The 20,272-nt window shown below is 45.1% G+C and overlaps 2 protein-coding genes across 3 annotated transcripts in view; both read left to right on the top strand.

Annotated features, from left to right (window-relative positions):
* clstn3 (calsyntenin 3) overlaps positions 1-9,682 on the top strand; it is a gene marked incomplete at both ends in the record, with an annotated part of 93,620 nt that extends 83,938 nt beyond the window's left edge. Inside the window, 5 exons of the mRNA XM_084336781.1 lie at positions 2-43; positions 8,252-8,397; positions 8,810-8,945; positions 9,221-9,405; positions 9,533-9,682. Coding sequence (XP_084192907.1) covers positions 2-43; positions 8,252-8,397; positions 8,810-8,945; positions 9,221-9,405; positions 9,533-9,682 — 659 coding nt within the window. The remainder of the gene's footprint in view (position 1; positions 44-8,251; positions 8,398-8,809; positions 8,946-9,220; positions 9,406-9,532) is intronic.
* A 7,585-nt stretch (positions 9,683-17,267) lies between these two features.
* pex5 (peroxisomal biogenesis factor 5) overlaps positions 17,268-20,272 on the top strand; it is a 113,491-nt gene continuing 110,486 nt past the window's right edge. For both annotated transcript variants that reach the window (XM_084336045.1, XM_084336044.1), the window contains exon 1: positions 17,268-17,452. The gene's annotated coding sequence lies outside the window, so the exon portion shown is untranslated. The remainder of the gene's footprint in view (positions 17,453-20,272) is intronic.

Raw genomic sequence — 20,272 nt, 5'->3', positions numbered from 1 at the left:
GGGCTGGAGATCATCAACACCACCGCTTACATCGCCATCACGGGTTAGTCCTGCCGCGTAGTCCCTGCGTCTCGGACATCACTTCATCTTAGAGATCTGGCTGTGTAGGAATAAATGGGGGGAGGGGGGGGGGTGGCATTTCACTTTCAATTCACGCAATTCAGAAAGTGGACTTTCTTCTTAATTTAAAAACGTAGTCATAAGTTGTATTCAATCCATAAAGACATTGGACCTCATTCTCAAACATGTTCTTACAGATGAAGCCAAAAATAGTCAAGCATCTACTGCCCCTCCACCACTCCTCCACCACTCCACTCCACCCCTCCACCACTCCTCCACCACTCCACTCCACTCCTCCACCACTCCTCCACCACTCCACTCCACTCCTCCACCACTCCACTCCACTCCTCCACCACTCCACTCCACTCCAAACTGATGTTGTGACTCCTATTGTTCTGGACCGGGCCAGATCTCACACCTCCACTGCCTCCCACAGGCTGGGGAGATTTTCATCTTACATTTTATTCGTCCCAAATGTCCCAGCCCCATCCGATTTCTTAGCTTTTTTCACTGTTTACGTATCATGCATTGCAACACTAACATATGGTCAGTACCCCAAGTCAGACTGCCCATATAAAAATTAACTTGTGGGTCTGAGGGCAGTAATAATAATAATAATAATGGCTTGGATTTATATAGCGCTCTTCATGACACCCAGAGCGCTTCACAGAGTCCATTATTTGTTCATACACAGTCATACCAGTGGTGGTAAGCTACAATTGCAGCCAGAGCTGCCCTGAGGCAGACTCACGGAAGCGTGGCGAATAATCATCGCCTACGGCCCCTCCGACCACCACCAACATTCATTCACATGCATACACATTCATATACGAGGCAAGTAGGTTAAGTGTCTTGCCCAAGGACACAACGGCGATGGGATGGGACATCCAGTAGCCCCCGACCCCCTCCCTGGGGAAGCACTTAAGTTAAGTACCCTTCCTTTGTTTATGTTTAGACCCAGCCACCAGCCCCCGAAAATTAACCCCTGAGTGCTAGTTCTAAAGTGACAGAAGAGGAGTGGCAGAAGACCCCTGACTCTGAAGGGCTTCATCTGTATTAACCCCTGAGTGCTAGTTCTAAAGTGACAGAGTGGCAGAAGAGCCCTGACTCTGAAGGGCTTCATCTGTATTAACCCCTGAGTGCTAGTTCTAAAGTGACAGAAGAGGAGTGGCAGAAGACCCCTGACTCTGAAGGGCTTCATCTGTATTAACCCCTGAGTGCTAGTTCTAAAGTGACAGAGGAGGAGTGGCAGAAGAGCCCTGGGTGCTAGTTCTAAAGTGACAGAAGAGTGGCAGAAGACCCCTGGGTGCTAGTTCTAAAGTGACAGAGGAGGAGTGGCAGAAGACCCCTGGGTGCTAGTTCTAAAGTGACAGAGGAGTGGCAGAAGACCCCTGGGTGCTAGTTCTAAAGTGACAGAGGAGTGGCAGAAGACCCCTGGGTGCTAGTTCTAAAGTGACAGAGGAGTGGCAGAAGACCCCTGGGTGCTAGTTCTAAAGTGACAGAGGAGTGGCAGAAGACCCCTGGGTGCTAGTTCTAAAGTGACAGAGGAGTGGCAGAAGACCCCTGGGTGCTAGTTCTAAAGTGACAGAGGAGTGGCAGAAGAGCCCTGGGTGCTAGTTCTAAAGTGACAGAGGAGGAGTGGCAGAAGAGCCCTGGCTCTGAAGGGCTTCATCTGTAAGTGTCTTCTTAAATGTCTTCTTAAAAGAAAGATTCCCGCCGGATTCATGAACGCATGGTCAGCTGCGCTCCCCCGAATGAGGAATGTCACTGATTCTTTTTTTTTTATCCACTTTTTGGAATGCCACTGATTCTTAAATTGACTGTACTTTCTCGTACACCTGGATTTGCATGCATAAACGCCCTGCCAGCTCCTTATAAGAGCATGCAACCACAGGACTGTGTGCACACAGAATCCACAGGCAATTTGCCACTGATTTGATTAGATTCGATTCTAATTTATTGTCATTATACAGCACAAGTACAGTACAACGAAAATAGGTTTGACATCCAACCAGAGTACAAAGGTAACAGTAAAGTGCAACAGCAATATACAATGTACAGGTGATTAAACTGGTTATATTATATATATATATATATATATACACATACTACTGAGTAATAGTGCTAATCAGATGTATGTATAGAGTTATAGTATTAACATGTACAGTGATACAGGTATAAATACCCTATGGTAGTACTAGTAAGTCATACTGGCCAGCAGCGCAACTAGTAAAAGTAGTTAAGGGATATGTACACATATAGATATAGTACATATATGTGTAGATATAGTAAAATATATAAATATATATATATGGTATATACAGCATCATTGTACATGCTATCATACAGAACATCATGTCGGAGCAGAAAGCGAACACCGGTAGAGGTTAACGTGTTGTCAGGAGTGGGGCGCACAGTGGCTGAGGTGAGGTTAACGTGTTGTCAGGAGTGGGGCGCACAGTGGCTGAGGTGAGGTTAACGTGTTGTCAGGAGTGGGGCGCACAGTGGCTGAGGTGAGGTTAACGTGTTGTCAGGAGTGGGGCGCACAGTGGCTGGGTGAGGTTAACGTGTTGTCAGGAGTGGGGCGCACAGTGGCTGAGGTGAGGTTAACGTGTTGTCAGGAGTGGGGCGCACAGTGGCTGGGTGAGGTTAACGTGTTGTCAGGAGTGGGGCGCACAGTGGCTGGGTGAGGTTAACGTGTTGTCAGGAGTGGGGCGCACAGTGGCTGAGGTGAGGTTAACGTGTTGTCAGGAGTGGGGCGCACAGTGGCTGGGTGAGGTTAACGTGTTGTCAGGAGTGGGGCGCACAGTGGCTGAGGTGAGGTTAACGTGTTGTCAGGAGTGGGGCGCACAGTGGCTGGGTGAGGTTAACGTGTTGTCAGGAGTGGGGCGCACAGTGGCTGGGTGAGGTTAACGTGTTGTCAGGAGTGGGGCGCACAGTGGCTGAGGTGAGGTTAACGTGTTGTCAGGAGTGGGGCGCACAGTGGCTGGGTGAGGTTAACGTGTTGTCAGGAGTGGGGCGCACAGTGGCTGAGGTGAGGTTAACGTGTTGTCAGGAGTGGGGCGCACAGTGGCTGAGGTGAAAAGGAAATGAGCTGATGTGAAATGTGAAAGATTATCGCAAAAAAAAAACAGGAGAGAGACCTGTCTGAGGTGGACCACTGGAGGAGGAGCAGCGGGGTCAGCGCTGTCTGAGGTGGACCACTGGAGGAGGAGCAGCGGGGTCAGCGCTGTCTGAGGTGGACCAATGGAGGAGGAGCAGCGGGGTCAGCGCTGTCTGAGGTGGACCAATGGAGGAGCAGCGGGGTCAGCGCTGTCTGAGGTGGACCAATGGAGGAGGAGCAGCGGGGTCAGCTGTCTGAGGTGGACCAATGGAGGAGCAGCGGGGTCAGCGCTGTCTGAGGTGGACCAATGGAGGAGGAGCAGCGGGGTCAGCTGTCTGAGGTGGACCAATGGAGGAGCAGCGGGGTCAGCGCTGTCTGAGGTGGACCAATGGTTGAGGAGCAGCGGGGTCAGCGCTGTCTGAGGTGGACCAATGGAGGAGCAGCGGGGTCAGCGCTGTCTGAGGTGGACCAATGGAGGAGCAGCGGGGTCAGCGCTGTCTGAGGTGGACCAATGGAGGAGCAGCGGGGTCAGCGCTGTCTGAGGTGGACCAATGGAGGAGCAGCGGGGTCAGCGCTGTCTGAGGTGGACCAATGGAGGAGCAGCGGGGTCAGCGCTGTCTGAGGTGGACCAATGGAGGAGCAGCGGGGTCAGCGCTGTCTGAGGTGGACCAATGGAGGAGGAGCAGCGGGGTCAGCTGTCTGAGGTGGACCAATGGAGGAGCAGCGGGGTCAGCGCTGTCTGAGGTGGACCAATGGTTGAGGAGCAGCGGGGTCAGCGCTGTCTGAGGTGGACCAATGGAGGAGCAGCGGGGTCAGCGCTGTCTGAGGTGGACCAATGGAGGAGCAGCGGGGTCAGCTGTCTGAGGTGGACCAATGGAGGAGCAGCGGGGTCAGCGCTGTCTGAGGTGGACCAATGGAGGAGGAGCAGCGGGGTCAGCTGTCTGAGGTGGACCAATGGAGGAGCAGCGGGGTCAGCGCTGTCTGAGGTGGACCAATGGAGGAGCAGCGGGGTCAGCGCTGTCTGAGGTGGACCAATGGAGGAGGAGCAGCGGGGTCAGCTGTCTGAGGTGGACCAATGGAGGAGCAGCGGGGTCAGCGCTGTCTGAGGTGGACCAATGGTTGAGGAGCAGCGGGGTCAGCGCTGTCTGAGGTGGACCAATGGAGGAGCAGCGGGGTCAGCGCTGTCTGAGGTGGACCAATGGAGGAGCAGCGGGGTCAGCGCTGTCTGAGGTGGACCAATGGAGGAGCAGCGGGGTCAGCGCTGTCTGAGGTGGACCAATGGAGGAGCAGCGGGGTCAGCGCTGTCTGAGGTGGACCAATGGAGGAGCAGCGGGGTCAGCGCTGTCTGAGGTGGACCAATGGAGGAGCAGCGGGGTCAGCGCTGTCTGAGGTGGACCAATGGAGGAGCAGCGGGGTCAGCGCTGTCTGAGGTGGACCAATGGAGGAGCAGCGGGGTCAGCGCTGTCTGAGGTGGACCAATGGAGGAGCAGCGGGGTCAGCGCTGTCTGAGGTGGACCAATGGAGGAGCAGCGGGGTCAGCGCTGTCTGAGGTGGACCAATGGAGGAGGAGCAGCGGGGTCAGCGCTGTCTGAGGTGGACCAATGGAGGAGCAGCGGGGTCAGCGCTGTCTGAGGTGGACCAATGGAGGAGGAGCGGGGTCAGCGCTGTCTGAGGTGGACCAATGGAGGAGCAGCGGGGTCAGCGCTGTCTGAGGTGGACCAATGGAGGAGCAGCGGGGTCAGCGCTGTCTGAGGTGGACCAATGGTTGCCAGTGGCTGTATCCAAACACATCCAGTGTCTTCTCAGCAGTCCGATGCTGCGCCCGATGGGTGGCTCTCTTTGAAGGCCGCCTCCTGCTCCGTCTAGGGGTTGGTGAGTGGGGTCATCAACCAGGGGGCCAGCGCATATCCGCCATCTGCTAATATGACAAGTCATTAGAAGAATAGAAGCCTATTGTTGCTGGAACTAATAATTACGCACAGATACTTACCAATTAGCCATGCGTCTCCAGCATCTCCTTGCTCGAGGTGCAAGATGTAGGAGTCGTGTGCACCCCCTGAGAAGTGGGAGCCCACGTTGAGCAGGTGGTTCTGGGCGCTGCAGATGATTTGAACGTTGACGGAGTGGTATTGCTTTCTGTTGAGATATGGAAACTTATTTGGGGAGGGTGCCTTGATGTGCTGCACGTATGTGCAGTCAATTGCGCCGATGGTGTTGGGCAGACCAGCAAAGGCATGGAATGCTCTCTTGACTGGGATCTATTGGTGTTCAGTATATGGGAATTGGATGTATTGGATTCCATCCACGCCTTAGGTTTAGGTTTACTTTATTTGTTCAAGGGGGACAGCGTACATTAATACAACATTTTACAAATGTAAATGCACCCAATTTTAGCCAAAAGGCTAATTTCCATTGACTTGCTGGAGGCCGCAGCTGATAGCTGCGATATGCCCACCCTGTCTCCTAGCTCCCCCTGGAATGTCCCAATGGCTAAAAAGCCCAAGGTGGACAGTACATGGACATGTGCTGGCGCAGGGTTTGAGTGTCTGGTCCGGCTCCTCAGTGCTGGCTCCAGGGCATTGCACAGCTCCATCAGGACGGGTCTTGGCAGCCTGAAGTGTCTCACTGGATACTCATTGCTCTCTGCAGATAGGTCTGCACGGTGGCAGTACTGGCACCCCCTTACTCCGCACACGATCAGCGATCTTCCAGCAGCAGTATATATGTGTGTGTGTGTGTGTGTGTGTGTGTGTAGGCCTAGGGTGCAGACATGGCCCTTTTAAATAGCGCCATTGATCACCGATTATTGGATGGCATGGTTCAAGTCCACGTGCAAGTTCGAGGTTTTATTTGTCTAGAGCTGGGCATAGATTAATTTTTTTAATCTAGATTAATCTACCTGCAATCCTGGAATTAATCTAGATTAATCTAGATTAAAATGGCTCAAAAAAAAATCTGCCGAAGGTGTTCAAAATAGGTGTGTTCTACCCAAATAATGACCAGAGGATGAGATTTATCCTCTCCTCTTCATCTGAGGAGTCACTAGCTGTTCCATCTCCTTGTTCAACAGCATGAACATGTCTCTTCTTTTTGTAATTTCCAGTGTTTCTTTTAAAACCAGATTTATCGTAATTTTCTGTGCCCTTCCTTTGATGCCATTAACATTGTTACACTGATATTGACAGCTCTCTCCAGTGTCAAATCACTCTCTGTCAGTAGTTTCTTCTGTGAACCTTCATTTCTTAATCCACAGACAAACCTGTCTCTCAATGTGTCTTTTAGTGAATCTCTAAATTCACAATGCTGCTGACTGGTTGCTCACATACAGACTGCTGCAGAAGCAGGTTTCTCAACAAATTCAGTGCAAGCTCAGTGTAACAGTCAATGAATGAATGAATGAATGAATGAATGAATGAATGAATGAATGAAAACGTTATTTAACAGATTGCAGAATGGGTACAATACAGTACGGCTCAATACATACAATTGTTAAGGGGATGCAGACCAGAGAAAGACGTTTGTCTTGTTTACATCAGGGTCCCCCATTTTCATTTATTTGCTCCACATTGTCATTCGCCCCTTTACTGAGTGAATCCACAGTCACTTGCTCCTCAATAGGAAACCAACCTAGATTTACCATGAAGGACTGGTTCTGGCCGAACCGTTCGTTATACAAGAATCACAGAGAAATTACAAAGGTACTCACAGTTGCACGAGGATTTCGGACAGAGATAAGGGATGGTGCGCATGCGCTAGCTGTGATCACCCAACGGCGGAAATAATGCCGTTTTGAGCAGTTTATAAAAAAAATTTAAAATGTTTATTAGCAACGCAGAGCTTTCAAACCATCCCGTATCTCTGTCCGAAACCCTTGTGCAACTGTGAGCACCTTTGAAACGTCTCTGTGATTCTTGTATAACGAACGGTTCAGCCAGAACCAGTCCTTCATGGTAAATCTAGGTTAGTTTCCTATTGAGGAGCAAGTGACTGTGGATTCACTCCGTGCATCACAGTCACGAAAGGGGCTACATTGTCATCAAACGGTCCAATATTTCCACTAACCCAAGCCATTTCTGTTGTAAACACTCACGATAGTCCAGTCGATCCTTCCTTTAGTGTGTAAAGTGGATTTCCTCCTCTTGTAGATGTTTCCCAGTGCCGCCCGTATCAACGTGAGCTAACATGCTAACTCGCTAACGTTAATAATGTAAACAAGGCTTGCAACGGACTTCTTTTTTCTTGCATTGCGCAGATTCAGATGTCCTCATCGCCGAATTGTGTTATATCCTGAGGACTTCTTAACCTCACCTGTATAACAATGATTACCGGACCACTACTTTAGTTTAACACATTATTCTGACTACAGCTCCGGTAGTGCAATCACTTCCTGGTACCACAGCTGGGAACTACGGCAAGTATTTAAGGACAATACAGACCCAACGTTGAGAAAAAGATTAACGGCGTCAATTATATTATCGCGCGACACTAGTCTCGCGATAACGCAGCACGTTAACGGCCCAGCTCTATATTTGTCACATGCAACATCATACCAGTAAGATGGGCAGTGGAATGTTTCTCCACTGGCTCTTACAATGTGCACACTAAGCAAGGTAAAGCAAATAAAACCAACAATAAGAAATAACAATGGAGAACAAGACAGTATATGGACTATAAATACAGAATGGCAAATATATACCCTACACATGAAAGGAATGGGAAGTGCTGAGAGCAGAATGTAGATGTGTCCATTCTATTCCACTATGGCTATATCCACGTGATTGAGTTTAGTGCTTATTTATTTATTTATTCACTGCCATTTGCAGTTTGTGTAGTGCTTTTATTTATTTTAGGACATCACGATGCCTCGTAGAATTATGACTATAAATGTGTTAATGATACAAATATTCTTGTATTTATTATCAATTAATAATTAATAATAATGAATGAATAATTATTTAAATCCAAGGAAGTCTGTAGAATCGATGTGAACGCAATCATCAATGATTTCTCTCTACTGCTCAGATCACCTCCTCTCCTCTACCATTAGAGTATCTTAATTTTCTCATCCTTTCGCTCTTCTCGTCTTAGGAGCTGAATCCATTTCAGTGTATGAGGATGTCCTTCGCTCGGTCCGCTATCGTCTGGCAAAGGGCTCGGCTCGCTTCGAGAGGAGGTTCCGCCTGTCCTGCTCCGAGATGAACGGCAGGTACACCAGCAACGAGCTGACACTGGAGGTGAGAGTGAACAACATCCAGAAAGTAGCTCTGTCGCTAAAGGTAGAATCTGTAATGCTATCAAACAGAGGCCTCTTGGCAATACCCAGCAGGGATCTTTTGCCTAGGGGTCACTGTTTGATGGCATTATAGATTCTACCTTTACTGATGATAAGCAATGAAAAAGAGAGACTGAATGTACAGAACAGAGTAGTAAGTGACGCAATGAGGTTATTCTCTCCCTTCTTTCTTTCTCTCTCTTTCTCTCTCTCTCTGTCTGTCTGTTTCTGTTTCTGTCTCTGTCTCTGTCTCTTTCTTTCTTTCTTTCTTTCTTTCTTTCTTTCTTTCTTTCTTTCTTTCTTTCTTTCTTTCTTTCTTTCTTTCTTTCTTTCTTTCTTTCTTTCTCTCTCTCTCTCTCTCTCTCTCTCTCCAGGTGAACTTCCTCCACTCTCTGGACAGTCTGTACCATCCGTCCCACTTGCTGGCGTCTCAGCAGCAGTTCCTCCACCCATCCCATCACTCTGGGGAGCTCAGTGGACACACGCTGCCCAACCCACACCGCAACTCAGGTGCGCCAACACTTTCCAATGGATCTGCCTTTTATGCTCCTTGCTCATGTCTACCACTGGGTGGCAGTGTAACCAAGGACTGTATAATGTTCTGTTACACTGCACCCCTGCTGGTTGAGCCGTGCAATACCTACACTCGCACAACGTGGGGGGAAGAAGATAAGATTATATGGGGTTGTACCCACAGTGCTAACCCCCCTACCGTGTGAAGTCTGGATTTTATATTAGGTTTATGTACTATTATGTATGATCATCTCTCTCTTTTTGTATTACAGTGGTGCCAGGAGCAGCTACCGTCATCATCATGGTGTGTGTGGGCTTCCTGGTTGTCATGGTGATCCTTGGCGTTTTCCGAATCCGCTCCATCCATCGCCGCGGTGAGGGTGCCAGGGGTGGGGCTAAGGAGGGCAGCGGCCAATGGGACGACTCTGCTCTCACCATCATTGTCAACCCTATGGAGGTAAATTCATAACTACATGACACAATCAATTATCAATACCAGTTATTGACATGATCATTGTTGTCGTCATTGTTTAGCCATTGTTTCAACCCTTTGTCTCAAGTGAGCCTTTCTCTCTTGCTCGTAGTCCTATGAGTCTCGTCTGGGTGTCTCCGCCGACACTGAAGGAGAGGGAGAGGAGGACGAGGAGGTAGTGGAGTCTCCTGATGACGCCAGTGACGACCAGCGAATCATCATCAAGAAGGAGGGGAGAGACGGCCCCCCCCGTCACTACTGAGCCAGGTGTACCTCAGCAGTGGTCCCCCCCCGTCGCTACTGAGCCAGTTGTACCTCAGCAACGGCCCCCCCCCCGTCGCTACTGAGCCAGCTGTACCTCAGCAACGGTCCCCCCCCCCCCCGGGAAATCCACAACCAGCTCACCATTCACACAGTCTCACCACGTTTAATATTGACAACTGCTGACACCTCTAGTTTATGGAATGTATGCTTACACACACTACGCACAACAACAACAACAACAACAACAACAACAACAACACACATTGTAATACTCCCAACAACACACAACGCCATCTGTGACCCATAGCCAATGACAATGCAGGCAATTGTTCTCCACATAAATGTTCTATGGCACAATGTATACAGTAACTGTAATCTAACCGCCTGACAAAATCCCACCAAAATTGTATGTGGTGCACTAGTTCTAAATCACAAGAAGGTATCGAGTCTGTATAGTGAAATACAGGTTGAATGAGAAAATTATTTTTGTTTTGTTTTGAAGAAAGATTGTATATGTTTTACTATCACACAGAGAATGAATCCTTATTCAAATGAATATCATTGAGTTCATATAGCGTCGTACTGGCCTTGTGTAGATATGGAGTTTAAACACAAGCCTTGATCCCACCTCTCCACACTCCCCCTCCTAGACTGACTCTGGTTGTCTTTTTTGCTGCACAATCTCTTTCTTCCTCCTCTTCTCTTCCCCTCCATACATTCCTGTGACTACCCCCCCTCAGAGTGAAGATGGTGAGGTCAAACGTTGCAGATCTTGTGGGGTCATGATGAGGTCAGAGTCACTCGCTGGGTACTCTATGTTCTTGTACAAAAGAAAAACATTCAAGCCAATGTTGGCTGTATTTTTCTTTTTTATATTTTGGCTGTTGATGAGGACACCCAAACACATTTTCCCAGAGTTGGGAGATAATGAATTGAGTGGAGCAGTTATTGGGGGATACCCATTGTCCTTGAAAGAGATTTATGCCCTTCCTTTATCATATGCCATGGTTGGCAAGACTGAACCTGTTGGGTGATAGCAGCGTTGTCCAGACCTGTAGTAAGATATACCTGTAGTAAGACGATGCTTGTGTAAAAATCTGTCTTTTCTGGCATGTCCTGTAAAATCGGGTGTATGTTCATATTCAGACTTATTCAAATAGGGGCATGTCTTCAAGTCTTGTGCCTGTGTGAAGAGACATGGTGTTACCAACCACTGTTAGTGTTAGGTACCCAGTGTACTGTATCTGACCTCTGACCCCTGACCCCACCTCACACTGACCCCAGGGATGTGTCTGAACAATCCCCCTCACCACATGGTCCCGCCTACTGCACACTGCTCTTATCCCAACTTCACACAAGTAACAAGACGACACACACACCATAACGCTCGCCCTGCTGTCTCCAGAAGGTCAGCTCAGCTTGGGCAGTTTTGATTGTATTGATTGTAATGAATTTTCTGTACATACAACGATGAATATTATAATTATGATATTGTTATTATTATTGTTATTATTATTATTATTATTATTATTATTATTGTCATTGCTACTATTATTGCAGCCATTCTTTTTCTGCACATTCCAGAGAGGGAATAGATAATAATTTACACTTAATCATAATTTTCTTTTCATCTGACTATTTGCATTTACAGCATAAAAAAAACTGAATAATGATAATAATAGTAATAGTGATGATGATGATAATTCCTGGCTTGATGAGTGTCTATTAATTTGTGTGTTATATTGTTGTAATTAAAAAAAATTGTCATATCTGAATCACGGTAAAAGGAGGACACATTGTTGTGATAAATAAGTACTACTCTGTCACGTCTCTTTTTCACACCCCTCTTCTCTCACTCCTCCCCCGATGACATTCTAAAATATCTCACTTTTCAGGTCTTTCTTTTTTTATTTTTATTTTTTATCCCAGTCCCTTCCATGTCTTTGGTTCAATGAATGTACACCTGTGTGCTTCTCCTCAGCTCTTTCCCTCTCCTCCCTCCCTCCCTCTCCTCCCTCTCGCTCTTCCCTCAGCCTGTCCCTCTGTGTCTCTTGCTGTCTGTCTGTGTAGCCTATCAATGTGCAGTGATGCTAAACCTGTCCGTAAATGAAGCCTGTCGTTTTTAAGTGTAATGTTCAGAATGGATCAACATTGCATTAATAACTTATATTATTACTATGTTACTACTGGAACCATAATTGTAATTATTGATACGATGATAACATGGATTATGATGACTGATTGTTACTGAAAACTGTCAGAAAACATTACAAAATTCATAATAAAAACACTATATGACGTCTACATGTGGACGTTTCTGGATGCCTGACGAGCCGAGTGAAGTGTCCGATACCAAAAGTATCCTCTTGCTAAAGTGTCCTGTTCTGTCACTCAAGTCCCAAATGTCCAGTCTTAATGATGGTGGCAATACAAAACCCATAACCTTTTGGGCAACACAATAAGCCAATGTGCTTGTCAACAGGAAATTACGCGAGACAAAGGGGGGAAGATCCTATCCTAGTTCTCAAAAAAATTTAATCACACTGGTGACATACATCTGAAAGGGTTAAGAATCCTGTTAATTTCTATGGGGGGGGGGGGGGGGGCATTCTAAAACCGGTATGCTATATATTCATGTTTCATCGTGTCCTTCATCGACTTACACTAGAATGATAACAAATGCAAAAATTGCTTTGTGTCTCAGAAACCAAACCACTGGTGTAAGTGCATTTTGGTTGGACTGAAAGGTCTCCCAGTTTGAGACAGATCAGATGGGCTTTTTAAAAACGCGGACTACCCCTTTAAAGTGTCCATTCTGAAGGCTCAACCGAGCACAAGCATATTACTGGACACAGTAGCTATAGTTCATATTACTGGACACAGTAGCTATAGTTCATATTACTGGACACAGTAGCTATAGTTCATATTACTGGACACAGTAGCTATAGTTCATATTACTGGACACAGTAGCTATAGTTCATATTACTGGACACAGTAGCTATAGTTCATATTACTGGACACAGTAGCTATAGTTCATATTACTGGACACAGTAGCTATAGTTCATATTACTGGACACAGTAGCTATAGTTCATATTACTGGACACAGTAGCTATAGTTCATATTACTGGACACAGTAGCTATAGTTCATATTACTGGACACAGTAGCTATAGTTCATATTACTGGACACAGTAGCTATAGTTCATATTACTGGACACAGTAGCTAAGCTATAGTTCATATTACTGGACACAGTAGCTATAGTTCATATTACTGGACACAGTAGCTATAGTTCATATTACTGGACACAGTAGCTATAGTTCATATTACTGGACACAGTAGCTATAGTTCATATTACTGGACACAGTAGCTATAGTTCATATTACTGGACACAGTAGCTATAGTTCATATTACTGGACACAGTAGCTATAGTTCATATTACTGGACACAGTAGCTATAGTTCATATTACTGGACACAGTGCTATAGTTCATATTACTGGACACAGTAGCTATAGTTATTACTGGACACAGTAGCTATAGTTATTACTGGACACAGTAGCTATAGTTATTACTGGACACAGTAGCTATAGTTATTACTGGACACAGTAGCTATAGTTCATATTACTGGACACAGTAGCTATAGTTCATATTACTGGACACAGTAGCTATAGTTATTACTGGACACAGTAGCTATAGTTATTACTGGACACAGTAGGCTATAGTTATTACTGGACACAGTAGCTATAGTTATTACTGGACACAGTAGCTATAGTTATTACTGGACACAGTAGCTATAGTTATTACTGGACACAGTAGGCTATAGTTGAAATAATATATTCAATCTCTGGTTTCTGGTTAGACAACATGGTCTGCAGAAGACAAAAGGTCAAATGTGTTGGACTTTGCATTATTGCGCAATCCCTCTCTACAAATATAGTGGAGGGAGACTACGAACCACCTCAATTCGTCTCAGTTTAACCACATACATTTTTCATCCGTTTTTACCCATCTTTCTATGTACATCTTAGTTTTTTTTTTTTTTTTTTTTAAACTTTATTTTTTAGCGTTTATCGCTTTTTCTGGTCAAGCATGACCGACAGAAACAGGTTGAATGGGATGTAGAGTAGGGGAAGACACTCTGAGAAAATACGGCGGACGCGTCCGGGAATCGAACTCGTGTACCCCAGATCCGTGACGAGCACGGTTGTCCCCGACGCCGAAATAGTGCCGAGATACGCGGTGAGCTACGGGAGCTCCCCCTATGTACATCTTTCTGATTGAAATTAATTGTATTCAATTAATGCAAATACAGGGTATTGAAAAACATCGGAAATAAAGAAATAAGACCGAAGCTTGTAACAGATATTTACTTGAGTAAAATCATGGAATTAATGTAAAATCAACACAAAGAAAGTATATTTAGATTCAAAGACTATTTTAATAGCTTTCTTTGAATACAGTTTCTCTCCTGTGAAATACAAATGTTCAACAAAACCATCAACATTGACTCAATCATTGACTCAATCAATCAATCAGCGGCGCTAACAGAAATAAAAACAACTCAGGCCTATGTTAAAGTGCAGATTGGCTTAGAGGACGATAATGTCTTGTATGAACTACCAGGAATATAAATCCTATTAACAACAAAAATGTGTTCCAATGTCTTTATGTCAGATGATTTTCAAAAAGGTGCATGAGTCGATGCAAAAAAAGAACAAGCAAATATAGCTACTGCTGAAAGTTCAGAACGTTGAACATGTTTCACTCCATAGATTAATGTAGATTAATTTAAATTATTTGACAGCCCTAATATATGGGTAATGAACTAATGATTGTTTCTATCATTCAAGGTTTTACGTCATTCAAAGTGTATCCATGTATGTATGTGGAACGCCCTACCCAAAGCTGTAAAGGAATGTGAATCACTACCCACCTTCAAAAGCACTCTCAAAGAACACCTACGGGAGACTGCAATTCAAAACTGGCCCCTACAAATGTCCTAGCAGTTGTACAGTAAAGACCAAGCATGGCTTTGTCAGTATTCCAACGTACCCAACCCCCCCCCCCCCCCCCCCCCCCACCTCCAATGTACAGCCCCACCCAACCTCACCCCACCTACCCAACCTCCTCCAATGCACAGTTTCTATGTCAAATGTATATACACTCTTTTTCTGGATTTTTTTAGTATCACAAACAGTACTGTATTTGAAAATCTGGTATGTCATAAATGTATAGATGTAGCAGTACTGTCTATGTCATGTGTGTCATATGATGAATTGAAAATGGGGGACCCTGATGTAAACAAGACGAAAGTCTTTCTCTGGTCTGCATCCTCTTAACAATTGTATGTATTGAGCCGTACTGTATTGTACCCATTCTGCAATCTGTTAATACAATTTTCAATCAATCAATCAATCAATCAATCAATCAATCAATCAATCAATCAATCAATCAATCAATCAATCAATCAATCAATCAATCAATCAATCAATCCACTTTTTATTTCAGTTTACCACCGGATCACTGGCTACAACCCCGTTTGTTTAGTAGAGAGCATACAGTATGTGGAAATGTTTTTAATTTACAGTATAGCAGCTACACTACACAAAATCAATGCATATACCAGTGGATTAGATGAAACTATACGTCCATTGCGCTGCGCTCCTCTTGTTACGCCCGGTAGACGGCTTCGTACGCACGCAACGCAACTACTGTCTGAGAATAACACCGACCCAGCGCACAGGAGGAGGGAGCTGCCATAGATATATATAGAACACTAGATAGCTTACTTGCAACTTGTTCCTGTTTGCGGACGACTCAGCCCTGCTGGTCTCTGACAAGAACAAGTTACAGGTTGAAAAAGCCCTCAGCTCGGAACTAGGCAAAATCTGCATATGGCTCGCCGACAACAAACTATCATTACACATGGGCAAAACAGAGTCCATTCTCTTCGGTTCAAATAACAAACTCAGCAAGACTGACGACTTCTCGGTTACAGTGGGTGACAATATTGTCACAAGGAAAGATGAAATTACCTACCTGGGTTCCATCCTAGAGGCTAATCTTTCCTGTGACAAAATGGCATCCAATGTAATAAAAAAAGTCAACCAACGAACGCGATTCTTGTACCGGATCTCCTCTCTGGTAAACAAGAATACCCTGAAGACTCTAGCAGGAGCACTCATTCAAGGGTACTACGACTATGCTTGCACCTCATGGTACCAAAGCACCTCAAAGGCACTAAAAAACAAATTACAAACATCTCAAAACAAGCTAGTCAGACTACTACTTGACCTGACTCCTAGAACCCACCTCACCCCTGCCCACTTTGACAACCTAGGATGGCTTAGAGTAGACGACAGAGTACAGCAACTTGCAATGGGCCTGGTCTACAAGATACACTACGCGACCAAGGTACCCATGTACATGTCAAAATACTTCCCAAAGGTCAGTGAATACCACGATCACAACACCAGAGGGAGCTCCACAAATCATGTAAAACCCAGATTCGGCTCAAACAAGGGACTAAACACGTTTCGCAATTATGCCACATCAATGTGGAACGCCCTGCCTAAAGCTGTAAAGGAATGTGAATCACTACCCACCTTCAAAAACACTCTCAAAAAACACCTACGTGAGACTGCAATTCGAAACTGGCCCCTACAAATGTCCTAACCTAGTTGTACAGTAAATGACCAAGTAAGGCTTTGTCAACATTCCAATGTACAGTGTAAAATGTGTGTGTGTCCCCTACCCAACCCCCCCCCCCCCCCCACCTCCAATGTACAGCCCTCACCCAACCCACCCAACCCCACCCCACCAACCTCCTCCAATGTACAGTTTCTACGCCAAATGTATATACACTCCTTTTCTGGACACTTTTGTATCACAAACAGTACTGTATTTGCAAATCTGATATGTCATAAATGTATAGATGTAGCAGTACTGTCTATCTGTATGTCATGTATGTCATATATGTTATGATGAATTGAAAATGGGGGACCCTGGTGGAAACAAGACGAAAGTCTTTCTCTGGTCTGCATCCCCTTAACAATTGTATGTATTGAGATGTACTGTACTGTACCCATTCTGCAATCTGTTAATAAACTTTTCAATCAATCAATCAATCAATACCCGCGCTGCCGGCCAATGGAGAGCGACGTCACTGAACCGCCGCCATCTTACCCCAGTCAGCCTTGAGTGAGAGTGAGTGAGCTGCACAGACAAAAATACTCATAACTCGCTGAAATATTGACGGATTTACAAACGGTTTGGTTTATTACAAGCATTATTAACGTGGCTATGATTCAAGCGGTTTGTAAAAAAAAACATCTTTAAAATATTTTTTTTATAAGTATGCAGTATCATAACTACATCTTTGATGTTTATAGCAAACCAACCCGTTTGTAAATCCGTCAATATTTCAGCGAGTTATGAGTATTTTTGTCTGTGCAGCTCACTCACTCTCACTCAAGGCTGACTGGGGCAAGATGGCGGCGGTCAGACGCTGGTGACTCCGCCTTAAGCTATCTAGTGTTCTATATATATCTATGGGAGCTGCTAGCTGAGGCTCGGTGTGTCTGTGGGTCATGATGGGGGAAGGACGTAAATAAAGAGACACGCTGATAAACACAGGACGCTCGATATTAATGGGTGTTCCTTGGAGGTTCGAGACTTTGGATGCATCAACTTTAGTTGTCAGTGAAACAGCCCTGAAGACAGACAGAAGAGAGAGGAGCCGGACGAGGAGCTGAGCTGCAGAGTGGAGCTGGTGAGATGAACACCATCAACACTGGCCCTGGCTGCTACAGTGGACGTTAGCCTGCTAGCTAGCTGCACAGTGTTCACTTGCTTGTTGTGTTCAGCTAAATGGCAGGTGTTGTTGTTCCTCTGAATTAGCTTTTCATTTGACTTGAATCTGGTGAAGTTTAGTACGTAGCTAGCTAATAACCGTAATGTACGACATATACTCCAGCTGGGCACACTTGCTTGCCAAGCTTGCAGCCCCCCCCCCCCCATTGAAGCCATAGGAAAAATATCAAATATAGATAGCGTTAGCTAACGTTAGATCACTTAGCCCCGATTTCCTTGAAACAGATATTCACAGAACCACTTTGAGTCCAGATTTTGACAGCAGCCACAACAACCCGTCAGATAGCACCTTGTCAACTGACAGGTTGTCCACTAATGATTTTCAGGCGTGATTATTTTGGCTTTATTATGGGCTACATCACACAACACACACACGCCTCCGCCTCCCAATACCTTTCTACAGCTGACAGCCAGTGTAAATGCACTGTATGGACTGCCTTACAACTGAGCAAATAAACAGGTTTTGTGGCAGCAATCCATTGCCTATCTGTGATAGTGTGTGTATTAATATGTATAATCCTCTTAGTCTAGCCCTAATCATACTGCAGCTGTTTGGGTTGATGGGGGGGAACTCCTTAATTCTACAGCATAGACAAAAGGAGAAAGATGCACAGAGTAGACAACCTGTAGATTTGGAATGTTTTGCAGACTAATTGGCAATTGCTGGAGTGAATGCTCTTCTTAAGTAGGCATTACCCTATTGTGTAGTGGCATTGACATCCTTGATTGATTGATTGATTGAAAAGTTTATTAACAGATTGCAGAATGGGTACAGTACAGTACAGCTCAATACATACAATTGTTAAGGGGATGCAGACCAGAGAAAGACTTTCATCTTGTTTACATCAGGGTCCCCCATTTTCAATTCATCATAACATATATGACATACATGACATACAGACAGGGAACAAAAGTAACTTTTTGGCTTACCAGCCAAGGTGGCTGGTAGATTAAAAAAGCTACCAGCCAGGCAGATTTTTTACCAGCCAAAAATTTTAAATAGCTTTTTAGTATATCGCCATGTGTTATTGTTATTACTATATACAGGGCTCTACGCGAACCTTTTCCCCAGGGAGCACATGTGCTCCTAAATAAAATAAAAATTAGGAGCACACAAAGAAATTTAGGAGCACAGTGAAAATGTTTCAAGTAACAGAGTTTATTAACAAACTATTTATTACATGCATATTATACTGTGCGTGTGCATACTAAGGGTCAACATCTGTGCAATAGCACATATCACCAAAATCACACATTGGCCCATGCCTACTAGACACAAAGGATATCGGTTGTCAAGCTGCTTTTGTATGTTGTAGTGTTGTCACAATACCAACATTTTGACTTTGATACAGATAGGAAAGGTAATGGAATATATTATTAGATGACAGAACATGGAAAATTATTTATACAATTATTTTATTCATTATAATTTAAATGCTAATGAATAATAGTTAATCAATAGTAATTAATACAATCATTCTGTTACAGCTACTGAGCTATATAGTATAGCTACTGTCCATCAATATCTTCCTTTAGAATGAAATAGGTTCAGGAGAGAGAGCGAGACACACACACACACAGAGAGATAGACGGAGAGAGACAGATTCTCAGCCCTCCCCTCACTATGCCTCTGAGCGTCCCCACTCCCCAGTGATTAGCGTTAGCAGTAGTTAGCGTTAGCAGGTTAGCTTAGTTGGAGTACTCAGTTAGCAGATAACATTACAGTAGTTTTTTTTAGCGCGACGTGGGTATAACTGGCGAGGATGCAAAGCATGTTAGACAATTGGAACTGCTGCTCGCAGAGTTTTCGTTGCACATAGAAGCAGCGTGACTCGAGATGAGTTGTTACAGAGCTGATCCACGCTGCTCCGTCTCTATTATGAAATGACAATTTTCGCACAAATCTATTTTTAGAGGCAAATGCGAGTGAAATGCTCGCACTTATAGCCCTGATATAATACTCTAATATGCTCATATGGCTCCCAATTATTTTACACGCCGGAGTGGCTGAGTAGCCTCTGTAATTTACCAGCCAAAGAGGAAATCTACACGCCATTGGCGTTTGGCGGTGCTTATTTTGTTCCCTGCATACAGATAGACAGTACTGCTACATCTATACATTTATGACATATCAGATTTGCAAATACAGTACTGTTTGTGATACAAAAGTGTCCAGAAAAAGATTGTATATACATTTGACGTAGAAACTGTACATTGGAGGAGGTTGGGTGGGGTGGGTGTGTGGGGGCTGTACATTGGAGGTGGGGGGGGGGGGGGGGGGGGGGTTGGGTAGGGGGGACACACACATTGTACACTGTACATTGGAATACTGACAAAGCCATACTTGGTCATTTACTGTACAACTAGGTTAGGACATTTGTAGGGGCCAGTTTCGAATTGCAGTCTCCTGTAGGTGTTCTTTGAGAGTGTTTTTGAAAGTGGGTAGTGATTCACATTCCTTTACAGCTTTAGGTAGGGCGTTCCACATTGATGTGGCATAATTGCGAAACGTGTTTAGTCCCTTGTTTGAGCCGAATATGGGTTTAACATGATTTGTGGAGCTCCCTCTGGTGTTGTGATCGTGGTATTCACTGACCTTTGGGAAGTATTTTGACATGTACATGGGTACCTTGGTCGCGTAGTGTATCTTGTAGACCAGGCCCATTGCAAGTTGCTGTACTCTGTCGTCTACTCTAAGCCATCCTAGGTTGTCAAAGTG

The sequence above is a fragment of the Notolepis coatsorum genome (genome assembly GCF_963971535.1).
Source record: "Notolepis coatsorum genome assembly, chromosome: 19".
Taxonomy (NCBI): Eukaryota; Metazoa; Chordata; class Actinopteri; order Aulopiformes; family Paralepididae; genus Notolepis; species Notolepis coatsorum.
This window is presented reverse-complemented; position numbering and strand designations above follow the sequence as displayed.